The sequence below is a fragment of the Lissotriton vulgaris genome, chromosome 2_1 (assembly GCF_964263255.1).
Source record: "Lissotriton vulgaris chromosome 2_1, aLisVul1.2, whole genome shotgun sequence".
NCBI classification, from domain to species: Eukaryota; Metazoa; Chordata; class Amphibia; order Caudata; family Salamandridae; genus Lissotriton; species Lissotriton vulgaris.
The window spans coordinates 1,982,109,667-1,982,134,501 of NC_141687.1; the positions used below are offsets into that span (position 1 = coordinate 1,982,109,667).

Here is a 24,835-nt window from a genome sequence, read left to right on the forward strand (position 1 = left end):
TTGAGAGTTGGACAGTGAATAAGTATTTATCTTTGCGATGGGTGTCTGGTATGATGGCAACTTTGTTGTACTTAATCTCTTTCAGGAGGGTTTCAGATGTAAGAGCTTTGGAGGTAGGTCATGGACTTTTTAAATCATGATGGAGTAATATTTCAGGTTACAAGATGGGCAAAGACTATTTCCTCTTCTATTTTTTTATCCAAAATTTGATGACTATCCGAACTTATGTGTGATTAGATGTTTGAAGGAGTATGTGAGTAGAATAGAAGAGTACAGAAGAGATGGAGTAAGTCAACTGTTGATTTCTTACATTAGGCCTTACAAATCCTGTAAATTCTGCGACAATAGCTTGTTGGGTGAGGAGCTGTATGCTTGAAGCGGGAGTTGATTTGCAGAAATTTGGGGCGCATTCAGTAAGAGGAGTGACTGCAAGTAAGGTTTTCGTGGCAGGAGGATGTTTTGAAGAGATTTTGAAGGTAGCTAAATGGTCTAATGTGGATGTGGTTGCAAGGTTTTATTGAAAGCCAATGGAACATGTGTCATGTGTGGTGTTGTCACATCTTTACACAGGCGTAATACTAGCGTCCGGTCTTGACAAGAAGTATAGATTCTCCAAGTTTATGACGAGAGAATCTTAATTTCATTAAAGACACATAGTCTAGCATTATCCCTCCCTCCCAGGTAAGATAAGTATGGAGGCGGGGGTAGGTATACTGTGTCATAATTGACAAAAGATGTGAAACTTGCTGTGAGTAGATTTTAAAGAACATTATATATTTTTCTTATATTGTTTTTTTCAGATGCACAATAAGGAAAAAGAAGAAGTTGGGGCGACATTTTTGATCGTTAGTTTTCAAGATGATTCAAGTTATGGGAACAGAGCAGCTTAAAAGAGGAAGGTGGTTGCTGTGTAGGGAGTTATATAGGCTACATTGACATTCTAGTTATGGAATTCAGTGTTTGGTTATGTTTTACTTCAAAGTGCTGCATGCTGGCAATAAAAGATATATGCATAATGCAAACCTCTGTGTCTTTAATGAAATCCAGATTCTTTCTTCACAAACTTGGAGAATCTACATTCTCCTACTCTTTTGACCCTGTCAATAGATGCCAGCAAGAAGGGGTTATAAATACATTATTCACAGGTCATTCAGCTCCCAGAAAGTCAAGCATCCCAATCCTCCAATTGGAGAGAATTGGAGGCGGTACACAGGACTATTCTTTTCTTCTCCCTTCTAATCCAATCTCAGGTTGTTTGTGTACAGCTGTATATCAATCATCAGGTGGGGATGGGTTCTCGGAGCCTGACTCTTCTTTCTCGAATGATCTGCCTGAGGGCAGAGAGTGTTCTCAATTCTCTCATGGCAGTATATCATCTGGGAAGAAGAATTGGCCTGCCAACCTTCTCAGTTGCCAGATTACAACATCATTGTCTCTCTTCAACAGGTCTCACCTCTTCAATCAGATTGTCAGGAGGTTCGGGACTCAATGAATTGACCTTTCTATAACAGGAGGGATTGCTGTTCTTCCAGTTTTGTGCTCTCCCATTCCATCGAGGAAGACTTGGACAACGATTGCCTTCTCGATCCCTGTTCATCTGATCTCCTATATTGTTTCCCCCCATTTCCACTGATTCTGAAGGTTCTCAGGAAGAGCCACAGTGATCAAGCGAAAGCACTCAGAGTGGTATCTGCATGGACCTGAAGACCTTTGTATCCTCTCCTGCTCCGGTTGTCAGTTCAGCTCAGCTGGTAATTTGCCCTAATTCCATCTCGTCTACTCCATCCCCATCTCTCCTACTTGGTGATGAAATGCCTCAGTCTAGGGGTTTGGCATTTGAGAAGTTCGCACAGATGACCTGGTGAAGTGACAGAAAAGTTCCAGCAGGCTAGACACCTTTTGACTTTTAAGTCTTATGCTAGACTCTGGAGAAATTTTGAAGTTTCCTGTGGTACCAACGCTTTGTTACCCTTCTCTTGTGATCCAGAAAAGATTCTTGATTTTTTGAGAACTTGATTCTTCTCCAGTATTAGGGGTGTCTTTCATAGATTCACATGCCTGAATCATTCCCCGTCGTCGGAGTGGGAGCCCACGGTACATAAAAAAGTAGTAAATATATACCCTTAGTACATAAGAAATAACAATATACCCAACCAGGAAGTAAAGTAGCCCCAGCTACAGTAAATAAAACTTCCACCTTAGAACCTGTCCAGGTCTTTATGTATGGACCAAACTGCAGCCAATCAGGCCACAGCTCCCACCAGAATGCTCTCCCCAGAGACCCAGGCTCTCAGATTTTTTACCGCACGTCGTGTGATAGGGAGTCCTTCTGAGCTCTGCTCATTTCTTCTCTTGGATCGAATTTATTTCTTCTACAATGTCTACTTCTAAGTCCCTTTTCAGGGCCTGTGACTCGTGTGGAAAAGCGAGACTGTTTAAAGAAGATCCACACACTCGCTGCATCTACTGTTTGTACCCTGACCATCAGGTTAAGGAGTGTAGCATCTGTCGAAAATTCTCTCCTAAAACCCTCAGGGACAGAGAGGGTCGCCTGCTGCTGTGGCTGCAGAGGATAAAGAACAAGGATGAGCCACTTTCTGAGGTAGGAAGTTTTGCCTCAGGGTCTACTAAGGGGTCTAAGAAAAGGAGAGCTGAGAGTGCTGTGCCTACTCCGAAAGCTAAGGTGGCGAAACACCAGATCGCCTCACAGACTGGGGAGCCTTCTACTTCAAAAGCTCAGAAATCCTCTGAGAAGTCTGTTAAGCTTCCAAGCTCCAAAAGAACAGAGTCTTTGGTGTCTCCTGTGAGACCTGTGACTAAGGCACCAACAACGTTGCCGATTTCCAGTCAGGCTGCCTCTGCCATGACTTCTACATTGACTTTCTCCTCACCAAAATCGACTATGGTGATGTCCTCAGCCTCCTCTCCAACTTTTGTTCATGTTCAGATTCGTCCCATCTCGTCGACGAAGGTTATCACACCTCTCGTCGACGATCAGACATCGACGACACTGAAACAGTCGACGAAGAAATCCTCGTCGTCGTCGACGGCTGCTCCGTCGACGAAGAAGACCTTGCTGTCGTCGACACCATCGTCGACGAAGATATCGTCGACGGACCCATCGACGACGAAAAAGACCCCGTCGACGGACGTGTCGACGACAGCGTCGTCGACGAAGGTGAAGATTGTCTCGTCGACGGCCCCGTCGACGATGAAAACTGCTCGTCGACGGCGAGATCCAACACGTCGACGAAGGTAACACCACCTCTGAAATCGAGAGAGCCATCGTCTTCAACTTCCAAGGCGACGACACAGAGCTCGGATTTGCCAGACAATCCACCTACACCAAAATTGTCGTCTTGTACAGACCTGCAAGTATGGTCAGCAAAGAGCACTGCCATACCTCTTCCATCTCCAGCCACAACTGCGGCTTTATTGCAAAAAAGGTCATCTCAATCCACGCCATTGTCGCCACTCCAAATGCCAGACAGGCTATTGGATTCTGAAGCAGAATCTGGTGATGACATGTTCCAAGCGGCTGAAAGTCCTTCTGACTTATTGATACAGGTTAAGGATCAAGAGGAAGCGGAACAGCAAATTCAGGCACCTACATTGGTGAACACTTCTACGCCAGGAATGCAGATGCCAATGGAACTTTACGAGAATCTGCAATATATGCTGAGCGATTATTATCGCCGATTCCCGCCTTCGGAGTCGGGCGACTCACATATTACCTCCCCACAACCTCAAGTGAGTAGAGGTCCAAGGGCTAGTAGGTCGGAAGAGGCACAGACTACCCGACCTGCCACGCCATTATCTCCCCACCAACAGGATGTTGACAATTCTGATGAGGACACCCATGAAGAAGGGGAATTGAATAGGTCGGACTCGTCGGAGTATGAAGACTATCAGGCAGCGACGCCATCCCCAGAGGAACAACCAAAGGCTGAGTCACCGCCGGTGGATATAGCGAACTTCCATAGAATTATGGACAAGGCCACTAAGAGATTTCTAGTTTCAATGGAAGCAAAGCAAGATGAGTGCTTTCTTTATGATTTTAAGACTTTATCTCAGAAGCAAAGTTGGTCTATTCCCATTATAGACTTTATCTGGAAGGAGGGGCTTAAGATAATGGCCACGCCAAATTCTTCTCCCGCGGTATTGCCGAGAGTCGACAAGAAATATAGGGCGCCAGCCTCTTCACCTGCTTGTCTCATCGGCCAGGCAAAGACGGACTCAGTCATTGCGCAAGCAGCACAAAAGAGGGCTAGGAACCCCTCAACTCAGATCTCCATTCCAACGGACAGAGACGGAAGACGCCTCGATACCATTGGTAAAAAGGTATCTACTATCGCGGCCACCACTGTTAGAGCTGCTAATTCGTTAGCAATTCTCTGTAGATATGACAGACAAATGTGGTCTGACATATCCCCATACATCCAGAAATTGCCTGAGCCAGACCGCTCTTAGGCCACCAAGATTCTACAAGAAGGCGAATGTGCTTCGTCTGAAATTATCGACGCAGCAGTGGACGTAGCGGCCACAGGTTTTAGACAATTGGCAGGAGCTGCAGTGCTCAGAAGAGAGGGATGGTTAAAATCTACGTCCTTTCGACAAGAAGTACAGGCCAAAGTTTTAAATATGGCTTATGACGGCGAATTCCTTTTTGGCACACATGTGGACGAAGCCTTACAGTCCATTAAGAAGGATACAGAAACCGCACGTTCATTAGGTACTCTGCAGTACCGTAAATCTTCCTTTCGTGGTGCAAAAGGAAGGGGTAACTTCTCCAGCAGAGGAGGTTATTACCAGCAACGCCCATATTCGAACAACCAAAGCAACCAAAGGTACCAGCCTTACAAACAACAACCTTATGGCCAAAGACGGAGTAATTATACACAATCCCGAGGTAAAACTACCTATCGGGGTAGAGACAACGCCAACAAGAAGTGAAAAAAGCGTCCTGCCGCCACTTTGCCTACGCCAGCCACAAATTGGAGGAAGAATATCCCTGCATTACTCTCAATGGTCCAATATTACAACAGACAGATGGGTCTTGGATGTAATCTCAAAAGGTCACATATTGGAATTTGTAAAGACCCCTCCAAATTCACCCCCAAAAGGACCACCCCCAGCACATCTCAAAGAGCTGTTCGTCCGAATCAATGCAATGATTCGGAAAGGGGCAATCGAGAAAGTACCTCAACATCAGAGAGGAAAAGGGTTTTACTCTCGTTTTTTCTTGATACGCAAAAAATCGGGGGAGTGGCGCCCCATCCTCGATTTGCGTGCCCTCAACAAATTTATCAAGCAGTTGACTTTCAGAATGTTGTCACTCCAAGAGATCCTCCAGTTTCTGACGGAAGGCGACCATATGGCAACCCTGGACCTTCAGGATGCTTACTTCCATGTACCCATCTTCCCCAGGCACAGGAAGTTCCTAAGATTCAGAGTGGCTGGCAGGGACTTTCAGTTCAAGGTCCTTCCCTTCGGGCTACGTTCAGCCCCGAGGGTATTCACAAAGATGTTGGCACCGGTGGCGGCCCACTTACGGTTGCAGGGTGTCCAGATATACCCTTATCTGGACGACTGCCTTATCAAGGCCAATTCCTATGCCACCGCAAGCAGTCATATCCAAACATGCCTGTCCCTATTTCAAAAGTTGGGTTTTTCAATAAACTTCAAAAAATCGGACCTAACACCGTCTCAGAGGACGTCTTTCCTGGGAGCGACTCTGGAGTCCAAAAAAGCTCAAGTCTTCATTTCAAACGAAAGACAAGCAAAGATCCAGGAACTGGCGAGGGCACTCCTCAGAAAAAAGTGTGTTTCAGTTCGAAGATTCAAGTCTTTCCTAGGGATGTTGTCATCATGCATCCTCCTATCTCCGAACTGTCGTCTGAGGATGAGACCACTACAAGAAGAACTCGGCCACCAATGGGTGCAAATATCCGGTTCCTTCGAAGATGTCATCGTCTTAACACCTCGAATGAAACAAGCAATTCTGTGGTGGACTCAAGCACGCAACCTGCAAGTAGGCTACGCCTTTCTAGCAGAAGTCCCCAGTTTCATCGTAACCACGGATGCCTCGCTGGAAGGTTGGGGCGCTCACCTTCAAGGGATGACAATCAGTGGCAAATGGAACACACAGCAAAAGACATGGCACATCAATTTATTGGAGTTGATGGCCATTTTCCTCGCCCTCAAATCATTTCAAGCGACTCTGTCAAACTCGTCCGTGTTGATCCGAACAGACAACACGACGAGCATGCATTACCTGAACAAACAGGGGGGCACAAGATCAGCCCGTTTGTCTCAGCAAGCTCAAGAAATCTGGAATTGGGCCCTGGCACACAACATCAACCTGACAGCAGTTCATGTCCCGGGAGTAGCCAATGTACTAGCAGATTCCCTAAGCAGATCCAAATGCAGCACTCACGAGTGGGAACTGCATCAGCCGGCACTGGATCAAATTTTTCAGAGATGGGGTCGCCCCGATCTAGATCTATTCGCGACCTACCACAACAAGAAATGCATCCATTTCGCGAGCTGGATTCCTCACAAGGAGTCTTGTGGGGACGCTCTCTCTATGAACTGGGAACAAATCTTTGCCTACGCCTTCCCTCCGATTCCTCTAATTCCCAAAGTCATCAAGAAAATGAGGAGACAACCGTGTCGTCTGATTCTAATTGCTCCACGGTGGCCCAGACAATACTGGTTCACACAGCTTCTTCTCCTCTCAGAGTGCGAACCAGTTCAGCTGCCTCAAATTCCGGATCTTCTGACAATTCAGGACGGCAAAATATATCATCCAGACCCTCATTCTCTAAAATTGTCAGCTTGGCTCCTCAACACCATGAGTTCGCACATTTGAACATTCCTCAGGACTGTCAGGAAGTCCTGAACAATGCTAGGGCACCTTCTACGAATAGAACTTACAGGCTTAAATGGAAGCGTTTTTGTGCTTGGTGCAAGACTATGGGTTTACATCCTATCCATGCTGAACCAGACAAGATTTTGCCCTTCTTTTTACATCTTGCTAAATCGGGCTTGGCGCACTCTACACTCAAAGTGTTTTTAGCGGCAATATCCAGATACCGACAGGACGGTAAAAATTCACTATATTCCGCAAGAATTATCCAGCAATTCTTTAAAGGTTTATTCCGCATGTTTCCACCAGTCCGTAGGCCACCTCCAACCTGGCACTTGAATATTGTATTAGCTCAACTCATGCGCCATCCTTTTGAGCCAATTCATAAAGCTGATCTAAAATTCATCACCTGGAAAGTTGCTTTACTACTGGCTTTGACATCTGCCAGAAGGGTCAGTGACATACAGGCGTTTACATCTAAACCACCTTTCTTGCAATTCACAAATGATTCGGTGATACTGCGCACCAACCCGAAGTACATACCCAAAGTACCATCGGATTTCCACCTGAATGAGCCAGTCATCCTTAAAACGTTTTTTCCAAATCCGCAGTCACCAGCGGAACGAACTCTACACTCGCTGGATATCAAGCGGTGTCTCAAATTCTATCTCTCCAGGACAGCTGCCATCAGGAAGACTGATCAATTATTTGTTGCACATGGCAAACCACGTCAGGGCAGTGCAGTGACAAAACAAACTATCGCTAGATGGGTCTCTTCAGCGATAGGGCTCTGCCATCAACAGGCAGGTAAACCCTTACAGACCTTGCCCAGAGCACATTCTACGAGAGCAGTTGCTTCTTCGACTGCTTTGTTTGCTGGTGTGCCTCTCCTGCATATCTGCAGAGCTGCAACTTGGTCCAGCAGGCACACATTCACGAGGCATTACTGTCTGGAAGCTTCGAGCGACACCGATGCCTCGGTGGGAAGAGCAGTCCTGCGTAATCTTTTCCAATAAGGTGAGCCTCTGCTATTTCTCTCCCACCTCCTCTTGCTCTTTGACGCCTATTGTGTTATTGCTTTGCATTGTGTTTTTCTTGCATTACTGCTATGTGCCTTGGCGTCCAAGAGCTATGTATATGTTATTGCTATTACTGCTCACTACTCTGATTCAGGCATGTGAATCTATGAAAGACACCCCTAATACTGGAGAAGAACAATAGTTACTTACCTGTAATCTGTGGTTCTCCAGTATTGGTGTCTTTCATAGATTCACATGCACCCACCCACCTCCCCTCAGAGGCTCACTCAGGCTGTTTTATCTATACTTTACTCCGGTACACTCCGGTGCTACAAAATCTGAGAGCCTGGGTCTCTGGGGAGAGCATTCTGGTGGGAGCTGTGGCCTGATTGGCTGCAGTTTGGTCCATACATAATGACCTGGACAGGTTCTAAGGTGGAAGTTTTATTTACTGTAGCTGGGGCTACTTTACTTCCTGGTTGGGTATATTGTTATTTCTTATGTACTAAGGGTATATATTTACTACTTTTTTATGTACCGTGGGCTCCCACTCCGACGACGGGGAATGATTCAGGCATGCGAATCTATGAAAGACACCAATACTGGAGAACCACAGATTACAGGTAAGTAACTATTGTTCTTCTTGGGCCTCTTGGTTTTGACACTCAAAGGCCAGTGGGCAGTGATTCAAGCTTTGAGGAGGTCCAAAGTGATGACTATTCCAACTTGGCGTCTTGTCTACTGTAGGAAGGTAGGATCCTTCTGCATGGTTACCCCCACTTTTTGCCTGGTTCTAAGCTGTTTTTGACTAGTCTGACTGGTATCCTGCTAATCAGCACCCCAGTCTCTCTGCTTTCTCCATTAAATTGTCATGTTCAGTACTTAGGTACATCCCAGATTGGATACTGCGGTACCCTTTTAAGTCCCTAGTATATGTACTAAGGTACCCAGGACATTGGTACCCCAGAGGTCCATCATGGGCTGAAGCATGTATTATGCCACCCAGGAGAGACCATTCAAACAGGTCTGCCATTGCAGCTTGTGTAAGCTGGTGCTAGCACCACTTACTAAAGACATAGGTTTCCTATATCTAGGGTCACTGCACTTACAACCTATAAATCACCCCTATAGCAGGCCTTTGTAATTCTGAAGGCAGGGTGCTTGGTTCTAAGTGTGAGGGTGCCCCTGCATGAGCAGGACACCCCTACAGCCTACAGATTCCATTCTCCCAGGTTGTAAGTGAAGCAGCCATGTACAATATAGAGGGGCACCGCATAATTACGCTATGACCATCTCGAAAACTGGCTGCAATGAATCCTATCATGTTTGGTATCAAACATGTTGGAATCATAACCCCATACCATAAGCAGTGTGGGAGGTATGATTCCAAACACTTGAAGAGTCCTCCGTTAGGCTCTCCATGTCCCCGGTACCAGTCTTCGAGACAGCACAAAATGGTTGCTGCAGACCAGAGACATGATGCTGACCTCCTGCTGCTGAGCCAAGCTCGAGCAGGGAAAGGCAGAACAATTGGCACCTCCCAGACAGGATTTAGTGTATTGGGTCAGGGTGGGAGCGCTTGCTAGCACCACATAGTCTGCGTGCATGGCACACTTGGTGCCCTCCATGCATAGTCCAGTTCAAACCAGTCCTGGGAACCGTCGGCTCCGGCTCTGGTGTGAAACTGGACAAAGGACATGGGAGTAACCTCCGCCTTGTCCAGACCCTCCCCTGGGAGGGTCCCCTGAATTGCCCCAACCCTTTCCTAAAGGTACTTAAGGGCTTACCTGTGGGTGAAGCCCTAGATTTGTCGAGGGACAAGATTCATTTCAGACACCACTTCTTCTTCCACTTTCTGGGCACTCTTGACTTCGCTGGACTTTGTTTGGGCTCAACTTTGTCTCCCTTCCAGTCTGCTGCATCGTCTGTGCCTGTGCACCATCCAGGAGCTTTCTAAGGCCTGTGGGCATCAAAGACACCTGAAGGAATCTCCCTTGAAGTGAAGGAGTCACAGCAACTAAGATGACCGGTATCCTGATCCTAAGCTCTTACGGACTCCAAAAGGTTCTGCAACACAGGTGGTAGTTCTCCACAGCTCTTGAGACCTGCCCTGCACTCTCACCAAGTCTGAGGCTAGTATCCCTAGTGGGAGCTGCAGGAACTGAACCCCTGTGCACAGTACTAACTTGCAGTTGCAAAGGCTTGTTGGCTTCTTTCCAAGAAACCCTTTGGGCTCCAAGGAGCTCCAACCTCGAGCATCTCCATTGACCAGAATCTTTGACCACACTGCTTTGTTTACTTCGTGGCCTGCATCTTCTGGTGAGGTGCTTGACGTCCTCTTGCGACTCCAGTGCCTCCGGCCTGTGGGTCTATTTGAGGGTCAACTTTACTTCTTTTGGGCTTTCCTGAGTGCTCTGCCTGCCTTGACTCTCCTTCTTGTGGTGAGCCCCCTGGACCATGCTGGTACCGACACTGCACCTTCTTCAACTTCTGCGTGGGTTGCATTTGCCTAGGTTTGTTGGTGCTCCCGACCGGCAACGAACCCTCAGGAATTGCCATCCGATGTGGGACAGCTGGTGCATGGCTCCTGGTCTTCCTCAGCATCGCCTGGTCCTCACAGCTGCAGAGTCAAGACCCTTGTCAACTCTCCTGCAATTCCAGACATTGGTGGGCATTCATCTTCCAGATCTCCTGGTCACTACTAAGTGACACAGACTCTGTCCCCTCTTCTTGCAGGTACCTCTCAACTAGAATCCACCTTCAGATTCCACTGGACACTTTCTCCTTCATCAGCAGCTGCACTTTCCTGAAGTCAATCATTGGAAACGATGACGGTTTCCGACACCACTTCACACCTATGCACCCAGCTTCCCCGGTGAAGGTAGAATGGATACTATGGTATCCACGGGTAGCGTGGCTCTCCAACCTTCTGTCTTCCACAGGGTTTCTTCAGGGCCCACTGGGAAGGGTCCTTAATCTTTAAAAATCCAACCACGACTTACATGTTGACTTCTACAGAGAATGCAGCTGTGTTCCCACACTGCACACGATCTCCGTGGGGTTCCTAGTTACTCACCTTGGGTGGTTCCTTTGGGGGCGGGCACTTCAACATCCTCTCAACATTGTGCTGACCCGAGTCATGGTTCTTATTCCACTTTCTTAGTATATGGTTTGGTCCCCCTCGGGGACCACTGTGTATTTGCCCCGCTATTTACAGTGATTTATATGCAAAGTATTGTGTGCATTGTGCATATCTCTGGGTATGAGATATCTAAATGTATTAGAGAGTACTATATAATAAACAAATATTTTTATAAATACCTTGTGTGGTTCTTTTTCACTTAATCTATACATATAAGATTGTGTTCTGGTAAAACAAGCTGCTTTACACTCCTCCTGAACTAAACCTGAAGGCTGCTCTCCACAGCTACCACTGAGAGAGCTTTCTATGGATGTCTAAGACCTCTTAAATCACCATAGGGGTTGTCTGGACTGGTGCAGGGTGTCCACTTACATAAGTGTACGTCATATACCAGGCCTTCTTCTCACAACTACTTGAAGGTTTTTTCTTAGAGGCCCGGTAATTTATTCTCCCATCCCACCATGGGACTTACCTTTGGCCCTCACGTCTCTGCAAGATCGCCCATTTGAACACCTCATATTGGCTGACCATAACTATCTATTGGCCAAAGTTTGTTTTTTAGTTGCCATCTGTTCAGGTAAACAAATTGGCAACATTGGAGCATTGCTTTCTTCTTCTCATTCAATAATTTTCTTTTCAGACAGAGGGGGTTTGAGATTGAGTCCTTCGTTTCTCCCTTAGGTCCCCACTATGTTTCTCTGTTCTGAAGATATAGGCCTACCTGTTTTTTGTTCGGACCCAGTTTCAGAATCTGCTCTTCATACTCTAGACCTCCACAGAGCACTTTTGAGCTAGTTATCTAAAACCTCCTCCTTTGGTAAAGCTGACTCTTTTGTTGTTACTCATGGTGTGTCTGGCAGAGGAGTTGGCCTAACGGCTAGGGCGGACGACCTCGGAACTGGGGAACCAGGTTCGAGTCTCGCAGAGATGCCAATATCCTGTGATTCTGGGCAAACAACTTAATCTCCCTGTGCCTAACAAAAATGAATGTCCTCTCATGTAACTCAACTGGTGCTTGTGTAAAGCGCTCTGATACCCGACACCTTTGTGTCAAGTTTGCGCTATATAAATCCCTGTAAAAAAAAAGAGGGATGCAGCCTTCATCCCTTACTATATCAAGATGGATCAAGTTAGCCATATCAAAATCCTATGGCACTGCAGGCCAAGAACTACCATCGCATTTGTGCAAGCCAGATCCACAAGAGGTGTTTCAACTTCATGGGCAGTTTTTAAAGGTCCTCTATCTGAGACATCTGAGTCATCTGAGACATCTGTTGTGCAGCCTCTCAATCCTCTCCACGTACCTTCATTCTGCATTATCAATTACAACTTGGAAGTACATCTTCACCAGATTTTGTTCGCATGTTTTGTCAGCAGTGCATGATGTTTAATGCTTTTTTTATTTTCACACATTCAAATTTCTGTTTGAGCAGCAGTTTTATGTTATACCTAGAATCAAACCCAAACTTCCTACTTGGGTAAGGACTATGAAAGGAAGTCAGACAAGGAGGTAAAGACCCGGTTGCTTACCGGCATTCTTCATTACTTTGAGTCCAGGTCTTCCTCATCACAGTCCTGATTTCCCAGGCACCACTCCCCTTCATATCTTTTTGATTTGATTCTCTTTTCCTTGATTTGTGGTTTAAAGGAAGTGATGTTGCTAGGAGTTCCTCTTATGGTATGATGGGAAGTGGATGGCCATATTAGGTGTATTTTTTTGCTGGTTAGGCGATCAATATCTGTGAGGATGGAATATCTCCTGCCAAGGCAGGATTGTGATGAGAAAAACCGGGACGTGGAGTGATGAAGATAGCGGATAAGTAACCAGGCCATTTTCTCCCACTATCTCAAAACGTAATTGGCTCACTTTATCTGAATCACTCTCCTTGCCACCTACTCATCCTCTCCTTTCGTTACCCACTTAGCCTACTCTTGCTGCAGCTCTCCCACCCTCCCCCATAACTGCTGCATGTTGTTTGCTCCTTTTGAGCATCCAATGGTTTTACCAACTAGGATAAATGCAGGGCACCGAATGCACCTGTAATCCTTTTTTAGGTCTCGCTGGTGTCGCAGCGCGAACGCTGTCGCCAGCGAGACTCATTGTCAGCGTCTTTCCTCTCAAGTGGTACAGACCGGGGCACGTGCCGGGATTGGGGTCTGTGGACGCGCACGTACAACCACGCGCCTGTCCCCCTTCCGTCCTCGCAAGCCAGCATACAGTTTCACTTTCCATTCCCCCCCCCCCTCGTTGGCTCCACGGAGACATCTTTTTGTACATTAAGCTTCGTATCTCACCCAGCGTCACTCTGTACACGTTGTGCAGTGCCTCTTACAGTTTTTGTGAGTCTTGCTTTTGTTTTAATTATTAATAGTGCCCTGGCAACCCTAAAGTCTTTTAAATGTTTGGGATTTGCAGTACAATTGCACTTGAGATTGCAATTTCTGAATGGGGCATGATGCGCGCTGAACCCTTTAATACTCACAGTTCCTACGCTGCTGCGTCTGGCTCACGGTGGGCCCCAGGGTCCCCGCGCTCTTGTTGGGAACGCCGCTGGCATGGGCTCTGCTGCAAATGGAGTGCAGTCCTCGGAGGTAGCCGGCCATCCTGCAAACAGAGGGGGGCACGGAGCTGAGGCTGCTGCACGCGCGCAGGGGGAGAGGGAAAAGAAGCAAGCTGCAGCCCTGTGCGCGCAGCTGTAACTGGCTTCAAGGGCACCACGTCACCAGCCTGTCTTCCTATAGGAGTGCAGGAGGGGTGTACGCACAGTTCAGTGGCTGGTGCCTCGTACTCATTCTCTCTCACTCTGACCCGCAGAATCAGCAAGCCCGGACTTTGGCTTCAGCCATTACTCCCTGCAGCCCAGCTTCTGCCTCCAGGAATTGGTCCCAAAAGCTTAGGCCGTGTACTGAGTCCGGGGGGTGAGGGCTTACTGTGGTGGTGTTTGGTTCAGCCAGCCCCATTCTGGGCCCAATGGGCCGCCCCAACTCCTTACTGCCTCTTGCAGAGACACAAAGCCCCCGGGGCGTCTCACATGTGGGCTCCTCCCAGCTCCTTTACGTTGCCGAGACCCCAGGTGGGCTCCCGGATCTCCGCCCGCACCTCACTTGGCCAGCCTGCACAGGGGCACTCATCTCCGCATTCCGCCTCACCAGACAGCTCAGAAGCCTCAGGCTCCCTTGACCACCAGTGCGATTCCCAGTGATTACATCGTCATCTTGGAGGTGCTTAGTCCGGATATCGCCCGCTGAACTCTGCTGCACAAGCTCCCCCGGTCAGCAGAATGTCCAAAGCGCCTCCTGGTCTCCTCCGATCGCCGAGGTTACCCCAGACAAGTACCCAGGTCCTGGCTGCCGCTGGAACGTCTGGAATATCAGGATAATTTGCGGGCTGGTTTGAAGGCTCATGCGACCGCCTGTAGGAAGCTGGGCACATGCAGTGTGGAGGTGACAGACACCGTGGTGCACCCATGCAGTGGAGGTGACAGACGCTATGGTGGGCACATGCAGTGTGGTGGTGACAGACGCCATGGTGGGCCGAAGGAAGGAGTACTTGGACCATGCTCAAAGGGAGGATCAATATCATGCCACTGCTTGCGCTTTTAGAGGCACTTTTGTTGTTGTGGACGCATTTCATAAGAGAGCTGTCTGTACTGTGTGCTGCTACCCCCTTTACTCCTTGTGTCTTTCTCTTTTGTTGTAGTTCTGTGCCGGTGATGATCTTTTCTCTCATTTCCAACTCGGCATCCGTTACCAGTCACCGGTGAATTGTGCCTGCTTTTACACAAAAACAGCATAGTATGCTTCAAAACATGGGCAAAAGAGGTTTCCACACGCGTCAGTGTGACTTTCTTATTTTTATCGCTATGAGGAAGGATGTTTCAGAAGCATGGTTCAGTTCATGTTTTGGAGATGTCAAAAGTTGACAGCCACACTTTTTTGGCAGCTCCCTCATAATTTTCTGAAACAAGTGTGAAGTGGCCTAGAAACAGAGGTCATGTGGTCATGTTCAGTATGTTTGTAATGATTAAAACATGTCGACATGCAACATTTATGAAGTCAAGGAGTGTTTTTAGGTACAAAAAAGCATTAAAAATGCAATAGGTCTCGCCTTTCATGAAGTTAAAGCCATGTGCTTTGCTATAGAATGCCATTAGCAAAGCAAATGGCTTTAACTTAGTCAAAGGCGAGATCTATTGCATTCTCAATGCTTGTTATGAGTCTGCCTTCATGCACCTGTATATTTCTAATTTCTGTAATGCTTTTTGCAAGAGTCTCAAATACATGCTGACCTGCCTTCATTTCTTTTTGGCCACCCAGGTAACCTACAGCAGCTGCTTCTGTGGTGAGTAACTCACAGCGAAAAACTATACGAGGCGACAGTCACAACTGTTGTCATTAGGCTTCAAGAAAATGTTTTTCAGAGAATGTTCCTCAAGAATCAAAGGTGTGCGTGTTTATGGGGATAGTGACATCAGCAAAGGTATACTGACTGTATGTATATGTACTGCTGTAATGACATATTATAGTAAAAGACAAAGATGTAAACAAATCCAAAGCAAAAGAGGGGGTCTGAGGGTACGTGTAGGCTTGTGAGCACATGTAGGCGGCCTCCTTCCTGGTTAGTTGTTCTAGATTTCGGAATTGGGCATGCAAGGGTGCTGGGTGCATCTTGATATGTTTCCTGAAGATGGTTACACTTGGTTGCTTGCACAGATCCTTTGGTACTGGCAGGTACCAACACATTCCTCAACATACACCAGATGTGGAGGTGCAATGAGCGTTAGGAACAGTCTCAGAGTTGGAGCCTAGGTTGATTTTGGATTGCCAGAGATGTTTGCCCCACGCGTGGCTCGAAGGTAATATCAGCAAGGATGGAGATACAGTGCAGTACCTCAGGGCAGGGTTGATGCAAGGTCTCTTCTTTGTTTGAGTGCCTCTGTGTACACTGTTTTGCAGCTTTTGCTATTTGTTGTTTTGCTGCTAATTGTTACACAATGTGGACAAGTAGGTAGAAGGCTAAAGTAGCAAAGGTCAATTGTGGTACAGTCCATGGTGACCAAGTAAGGAAAGGAAAAAACCTTTATAGGTCTTAGTAGCTTAGTGCATTACTGGTTATATTGTATGATGTTGTCTTTCTAGGACTCTACAATAAAAGTTGTTTGATTGTTACTCTTGAGCTTTTAACTATTTAAGTTATGAAGTGTCTCCCCCTGATGCTGATAGTACAGTTGCTATTGGGCCTGGTCCCAAGCCAGCCTTCAGAGACAACCAACAGTAGTTCATGTTTGGAGAATTTTAGGCTCATAGATGTTTCTGAAGCTGTCCAGTGAAGTAGTTTTAGTCAGAGTAGCAGTGTTACCCCATCACTTTGTGTGCTAACCTTTGAAATATTGCTGTTAATCACAAGTGAAAATTAGTTGAAGATGTTCCTACTGACAATAATGAATTACACTAGCTAGTGTAAACTTGTTAAGTTCTATCGAGCTAGCATGTTCTCTTTGCTGCAAATCTGTGGTTGGTTGTGTTGACTGCTGCAGGCAGGCCAAGAAGGATGAAGACAACTGCTTTGCTGCTGTGATTCAGTTTCTGGGAGCCATTTATGGGTGCTCTGAAGAAGGCTGTCTCCGTGATATCATTGTGCTTGCAGGTAGAAAGGTGTCTTCTGAGGATTCTGAGGAGGACGTGTGTGTCTGATATGGTTAGGGGGCAGTAACTGGACAAGATAATCGGGTGCAAAATGGGGCTGCAAAATGATACACTTATACATCTTTAATAGATTAGTTTTGCCTTCATGTATTATAAGTAAATCCTGGAACAGCTGGTAAAGTATTGTATGCCATTGCATCATGCTCAAAGTTAAAACACTAGAAAAGGGTCTACATTGCCAACAAATGCTTAGCAACTGTCTTGTGTGAAAAGACCTACAGAAGTTAGAGGTCTTTGTGAAGTGCCACAAGAGATTTTTTGTTGTTGGTGAAACTACATAGCAAAGAACATATATACACTGGTCTTGTGCGAAGTTTTCACCAGTTAAATAACCAACTATTATGATAATATTATACACAGGTACAGTATTTGAATCCTTAGCCCAGAGAGGTTTTTCATGGAATGTGGTAATCGAGGACTGTAATGAATTAGTGGGGACACGATTTTTGAAGGCATGAATTTGTTGAGGGATGCTTTGTAATAGGTATTTAGATGGGTGCTTGGCTGCATTATTTTACAATCATCTAAGGGCATGGACCTGCAGGACCGGATGGTGAATTTGTCAAGAGTAAGGAAAGCTGAGTTTTAGTAAAAGGTATATTCAGAAACTGTGAGCTGGGCTTCGAGTTTCCTTAGACTGATGTGTTGGTGTCATTCAGGCATATGTGACAGAATGCGGCACCTTCCAGTTTTTAAAATGTCCCAGTACTCTAAAATGGCCTGAATAAATCAAACTGCAGATGTTTGGGTAGTGACCCTATACTTGACCGTCTAAGGAGTTAACTGAAATGTACTACTATTCACCAATATTGAGTGCTTTCAATATACTCTGAATCTATTATCACCAGTGACTAGTCATAAAGTGCCTACCTATATACAGTTATGCCGAGATAGGGTATCCAGGTGAATTTATTTACATTTGGGATTTCTGTAGGATGAACATCTCAGGCAGCTGGCTGTCTGAAGGACTTTGCAAAGGTAATCCAGAGAATGTACACAGAGTGCAGCGTGGGGTAAATAAATCGGCGGGGACATCATATAAAAGGTTGTACCTGATGCCTTTCGATGGGCAGGGATATTTAGAGTTTATGGTATTAAGAGAACTACTTTTGATTGAGGCAGCAGGCAAGTAGAAGAGGAGCACGAGCCAATTTGTTTACTTTTTTATACTATTTCAGGGGGATCAAACACAACATCAAGTGGAATGCAGAGACTCTGGGTTTCAGGACCAGGAGCTTGCCATCACTCCCTCCAATGCTGACATGTTGGAAGTCTGCTGGCACCCTGGCAGGGAATGCCATCCAAGACTACAGTGCCACCAGGAGTCTGAATGCAGTCGCTTGGGAGGAACCTTGGAATGCAGATGATGTTCTGGAGGCGGTATGCAATGACTCCATTCCAAGTCTTCCCGGCATCTCTAACTTTACCATTTACCTGTACTGCAATTTCTTTAACAGCACAGACTACAGCAACCAGCCAGCCCCCGATCTTCGTGCCACCTGCTCTGATGCCGCATGGTACCTTGCAGCTGTTGATGAGGATTCACTCTGGGTCAGAGTGTGCAGGGAGTTTTTCCCTGAAGAATTCAACGTCACTGTCTGCAGAAACTCGTCTCTGGTTGGGCATCAGAATTACAACCAGCCACTGATGGAGGGGCTCTGTAGCAACTTGTCCCACAGCTCTGATGAGGCCAAGCTCTACAGGAACAGCAGTGGTTGCCTTCAGACTTTGCATGATGTTGTCCCGAACCAGGAAATCATCTGGCGTTGTCTTCTTGAGAACAGAACAAGCTCGTTGGAGATATTATGTAGCAACGACTCACTCCAGAATGCATCAGGGGTCAACAGAACATGGTTTTCTAGAATCTGCAAGAACCAGAGGATTAAATCAAATGTACATAATTCATCACTTATGAATGACACCTTTTGTAACTATAAAGCATGGAGCTCGAGGGCGTTTAGAAATGAAAGTTTAGTAGAGCAATGCAGAGGCGTGAACGCTAATGGCTTTAAGGCTCTTGTTTGCAGAAACATCTCTCTGTACGAGTCTCTGATGCTGTCCCATCCTTGGATTGAGGGTTATTGCTCAGGTATTTTTAGGGACTCCCTCATGGATGAAAAGTGCTTTCTTCAGAGGATTGTGGATAGACTTCCGGTCTTGCCAAACCTTGACTCGTCGCAGATCTGCAGGAGACCAGCTGCTTACTTTATGGCTGTGGTCACCCAACTTTCTGAATGTGATGATGGGTCCTCCACTTGGATCCTGAATGTAAACTATCTCCTTAAATTGCTGGACTATGTCCTGACCTATTCTAACCTTGGTGAAGTGGAAAACGAAGTCCGAGACCAGGTTGCGGAGGCCATACTCCTGGCCAGTCTTTTGGATAACAGCTCCTTCTGGGCCTCATTCCAGGCGAACTCCTCACTCAGTATCCTGCAGACTGTGGAATGGTACCTTGAAGAAGAACATAATGTTTCCCTCAAAAAAGATCTTTTAAGCTGCTTCAGTGTAAGTATTGACTCACCGGTTTCTCATGGGTGTCCCACTACTATTATTAAAGCATTTGTTGTAATTATAGCTATTTATAGCTCTCGCCAAATTATATTTAGGTCCTTGAAGACTCAACTGTCCTTTTACCTTTGAATATAAGGCAAGGTATATGTGCATTTATTCCTTACATGCTTTGTCTGTTTAGGAATGCCCATGCTTTCATTAAAACATGCCACAATTAATTATAACCTTTAACACCAAGAATACATTGCTGAGTATGGGGTGTATTAGATATTAGGCAATTTGGAATATCTCACATGTGGGATTTTGTGGCCAAAGAGATATCTGTTGTCTATAATTCAAGACAGGCTGGATTGGGTGGGGACTTGAGCTAGACTAAGGAATGAAGACAGCTCACTGAGCATGCAGAAACACAGAATTAGGAATGTCTTGATTGGTTTTATTACAATCTAGAGCAGCTCTTGGCTGATGATCTGGCTTCAGGAGTGGATTAATAAAGTGAAATATTGGTCCAAAATTCACAGAGTAAGTTGTGTCAACACCCTCCACCAAGGATGAACTATATGCATTATTAGTTTGCAATACTGCATGGTATTTGAGGAATTGGTACACAAACTGTGTCAGATGTCAGTAAATAGTATATTAAATAGGATGTGGAGCAGAGAATAATAAGGGAGGACGTCTATATACTATTCATTGAAAGGGGGTCAAAAACCAGTCCAAGAAACCCAGGCCCTTAATAGTCAAGCGTAAGGTGGATTGAATAAAAGTCCAAACTTAATCCTTGTGATAGTATTTCATCGTAGAAAGTATTCCTTTTTGTGAGGAACAGCATTTTAGAATGTGATACAAAGTGGTTCCGTTATTCAAATAAAAGTGTGTAGTAGGGATAAACACTATTTAGGATAAAGCCAAGACCATTTAACACTGAACTGTAATGATAGTAGCTGGGCAACCGACTACTAGTATGGTAGACTCCAGTTGGGTATCAGAACGACTAACACACATACAAATAATCTGGTCTGAGATTGCATCATTACATCTAAATTGATCTCATGCATGTTCACTATGAATATCCTGAAAAAACCCAGACTGAATTTGAGTATTTGGCAGTTCGCCAACATGGCCCTACTTGGAATAGAGATATGCTGATAATAAAGATGTAAAGGACATTATTACCCAGTATATTGACATTCAGTTGCATATCTTTCCAATTATACAGAAAGAGATTAACTGTTTGGCATGTAAATCACAGTAGATGTCAGCCGCAAGTGTTTAACCCACAGTGACGTTTTGCCAGGGCAGCATTATATGCAAGTACATGATGAAGCTTTTCTTACAACCCCTTCTATTTCTAGATTCCAAGCCCTATGTCTAGGAGTGTGGTTTGTCACTCATGGTGTAGTGCATCGACAATACAATGTTTTTTGGTAATGCCAGAGTGCTCCTTTAGGCCTGGATTGCTAACCTAAGTGTTAAAAGAATGTAACAAAGGCTTTAACATGAAAACACATTCATTTATCCAGCTAAATTCTGCAGTTCCTTGTTATCGGGGTTGGATTGTCCTATAGAGCATTCAGGCAAAGCCCGGGTTGGTCTGACAAGTCAGTTTGAGAGCAGTTTTTCGGCTATTTTTAGCCCTGTTTTTAGGCTGATGGTCCAGATTTTTCCGGTCATTTCCCTGGTATTCAAATAAGCATTGCTTGCAGCAAGTTCAAATCCATGAAGTCTTCCCTACCTTGCAAAATACTTATACAACATGCCTATAGAAGTTCAAGCCTGTCCCAATTTGAAAACATGGGCCACTTTTTTTTACAGGGGGCGCTTTTATTTTGGTCTCGGGCACCTATTTTCTGTCCCAACCTGATCATGGTTGTTATTGCAGTTTTCACATTCACTGTTGCTGCTCTTAGATATTTCATTCACCTGCTGCGGTTTCCACCCCCAATGGGGTGTAGAAGAGTGGCCCCCCACCACGCTGCAAGTGCAGCAAAAGTGAAAAATAAAATGGTAATAAAATGAATAACCATTTTATTTTTCACTGCTCCCAGCCTGAGCAGTGTTTGATGGCAGGGCATTGCTGCTGACTGGCAGCAGGGAAGTAGTGCTCACTCCACCAGTTTACACTGCACATGTCACTTTGGCCGCAATGGCCTGCTTGACATGTGCAGTGTAAACCTCTCCACCTACCTGTCTTGGACAGCTGGGTCCAGAGCAGGCGCAAGCCTCCTGTGCCTGATGAAGCTTCGAGACAGCCCCCTCCAACCAATCAAGGTGCTGCTCTCATGCTGCATCTGTAGCATGAGAGCAGCATTGGAATTTGCAGAGGGTTGGCTGAGGCTCCAGGAGGATAACGAATTTGCTAGCATTAGCACCAAGAATTTTCAATTCTTTATGGTGACACATTTTATGCTTCTCTTCCTTTACTACTCAAAAACAGCAGCCAATAAAAAAACATCTTCCATACAACATAAACCAGATATTCCATGATGCTCTGCCTATTATCCACCAATTATAGCCCAGTAGCCCATATAAGTATAAACAACGTCATCTTGAGAGCCTCTTTCTTTGCTCAGAATAGCCAATAAGAACTTGAAGACCAACGATAACAAACAGAAGCTGAAGGGACTACTCCATTACATGTCACCAATCCGCGATCAACAGCTCAGGCAGCAACTGAAGTGCAAAGCGTCAACTCTGAGAATGACATCTGAACCTGTTCAGTCCATCTTCTGACCGGAACCTACAAAGAAATAGGGCACCACAATATCCATATATCCCTTACTGCTAACTATGGGTAGGGTAAACAATCAGCGAAGAACAGTCAAAATCTTCACATTCCAAATGAATGACTGATATTCCTGGGTGCGATAATCCTCGCCTCCATGTCCTTAATAGAATTGAAAATTCTTGGAGCGAATGCTAGCAGTTTTTTTATTCTATGTCAGGATCAGGGGCCCATTTATGCTCATTTAAAGCTAATTGAATACCACTGAAGTAATATCACCCACCGGTTTGTAATAAAATTGCTTGAAAGTAGAATCAGAGGACCAGTTGGCCGATTTCATGATATCCTGAATATTCAAAAATATAAAGGACTTAAAGGCAATAGCACTCAAACAGAATGGGACCCAAACACCTGGATGTCGATTTCAACTTCTTCCATCACTGATTTTAACCATCTGGCTATAGTGGCAGATTACACTGGTTTAAAAGGCTTCTGTAAAGCAATCAACAACTGACCAGAAGTATCATTTCTGAATCTCCTAGTACATTCTTCATATGTTTTCAAGCATTTGACCACACACAGTTTATAATTAGTAGGAAATTCATGATACTCAATACTCTTTGTAAAGGCTTTTTTCCTGCCTGTAATCGTAAAAGAAAGTTCTTCAGGAGTAAATACTCTACCTGCAATGTCCTAACTCTAACATCCAAAGTTCTTCCACATATGGTGAGACATAACAGCAGGGCAAGCTTAACCGACAACTATTTCCTGGACAACTGATCATTACTCGGCCATCTTTCAAAAAAGCCCAGTACTAAAATTGCTTCCCACAAAAAGGAATACTTAGGTTTGCGAGGATTAGTAACACAATAAACATTGGAAGAAGCCCACCCAGAAAATACTTCACATCGAGCTAGTCCCACACAGACTGTGTCAGAAATAAATCACGTTTATTTTGGTATTTTATTCCCAAAATATATATATAGCCTTATTTCATATATTCAACAATCAATAAGTTTGTTCTTTTTCAATAAATATACTTTACATAAAATTGATATACTAACATCCAGATGAAATTTATAAAAATCAAAACATAGACGAAGCAATCAGAAAATGAGGTACATGTCTCAACAATTACAAAAAGATATATGTACAAAAATAAATATATACATACAAAAATCACAAACAATCAAAAGAAATAATATAATTCACAAAACCTAACAAACATCATAGACATACAAAACCACAACACAATGCGCGGACGCGCGTTTCGGAATTTTCATGTACCATCCTTCTTCAGGGCGCTGATGGTATATGGACAAATATATTTAAGTCTGATACATTTTCTATCACAATGTAGGAATTTGAAAATACTAGCTTCGTCAATCGAGTCTGTGGGAACAACATAACCTCACGAAATAATTAGAAAACCTAATTGGGAATTCTTCTACAAAAAGTCAGAAGAGCAAGATTATAGCTGAGTGCATGAGAAATTTCAATAGAATAAATGAAGTGTGTACCATATAAGAATAGAGAATATACCAAAAGAAAAGTACAAAATAGAGGAGTGTTAGAAAGAATCACCTAATGTGCACAGAAATTTCTTAGAATGTGAGAAACCTCATAACCCAACTTATTATCATACGTGCATAATATACATACTCGCTGGATATGAGTAATGCTCCAATAGTAGGGATCCAGCTCACACAACCTTCTATTAATTTGAAGTATAAAAATGATGATGGTGCTACCCTTAAGTGGGATCCCGAATCCTGAATTAGGAGCAAGAGCAAATATAAGCCACATAAACAGGTACTGGCCAATTCTGAACGATAGGTCCAGTCAAAATATATAAAGTACCTAATATTTTTTTTTGTGAAGTCTTATATAGCGCTCGACTTACCCTTGGGCATCTCGGCGCTTGCATTGGGAACCCGTCCTGGCCTTTCCCTGTGAGATAACCCGTACTGGGCATCCCCAAGGTGAAGGCCAGGCATCCCGCCGCGGGGGGCCGTTGTGGAGATTAAGCAAGCTTAATGCCCAGAGTTGCAGAGTGTGAACCCATGATTAGAGTGGGCACCGAAGCGAGAATTATCGAGTCCGTGGACAATTGGGCTCAAGACCCTGCCGCGTCAGGAATTGAACCCTGGTCCCGGGTCTGACCTCTGCTTCAGGGTATGCCTCCTCTAACCAGTGAGCCACACTTCTCCAATAAGAGCCAAAACGGTCTCTATTGATGAAGGGCCAGACAATATCTGCAGGGGTTACTTCTTATAGAATATTCCATAAGCCCAATGGGACCGCCAGCTGTAGCCAAAACAAAGCATAGAATAAAGTTCCCTATATGCGCTGCTAGTACAGATAGTATAGAGCCCCTAAGCACACACCACCATGTGCTTACTTAAATCAATCTCGGCTTCACTCTAGAAAGGGAGTGCATCCGTCGAGTAATCAGAATAGATAGAATAGAATAGAATAAACTGGAGGGAGGACATAAACAATATGTATAAAAGGCCTGCCCATCAAGATTACTCAGAGTGCCCTATATCAAAGCGAGCTGGAAAATCAGGACGCTTACTTCAACATATGTCAATCGCCAGAAATACATAATGATGAAGTAATCCCTCTAACCCAGTAGAAAACAGGAAAGGGTAGCACAATAATCTGTAGGATAAAATGACCGGGAAGGTATATAAGATGTAATGAATGAGAATGGTAAAGAAATGGAAATAATATAAAGAGTACAGTGACTGTCCCACCTAGAGGATAACCACAATAGGGAGATGACCAAAGATGTATCGAAGGTATCTTATACTGATAAACATGTAAAGGTATGTAGATTCCATAAGTCCAGCTTATTT

The 24,835-nt window shown here is 44.9% G+C and overlaps 1 protein-coding gene across 1 annotated transcript in view; it reads left to right on the top strand.

Moving 5' to 3' along the window:
- Positions 1 to 24,835, top strand: part of STRC (stereocilin) — a 446,062-nt gene that overhangs the window by 22,244 nt on the left and 398,983 nt on the right. The window contains exons 2-3 of the mRNA XM_086957009.1: positions 15,299 to 15,371; positions 17,914 to 19,243. Coding sequence (XP_086813135.1) covers positions 15,299 to 15,371; positions 17,914 to 19,243 — 1,403 coding nt within the window. The remainder of the gene's footprint in view (positions 1 to 15,298; positions 15,372 to 17,913; positions 19,244 to 24,835) is intronic.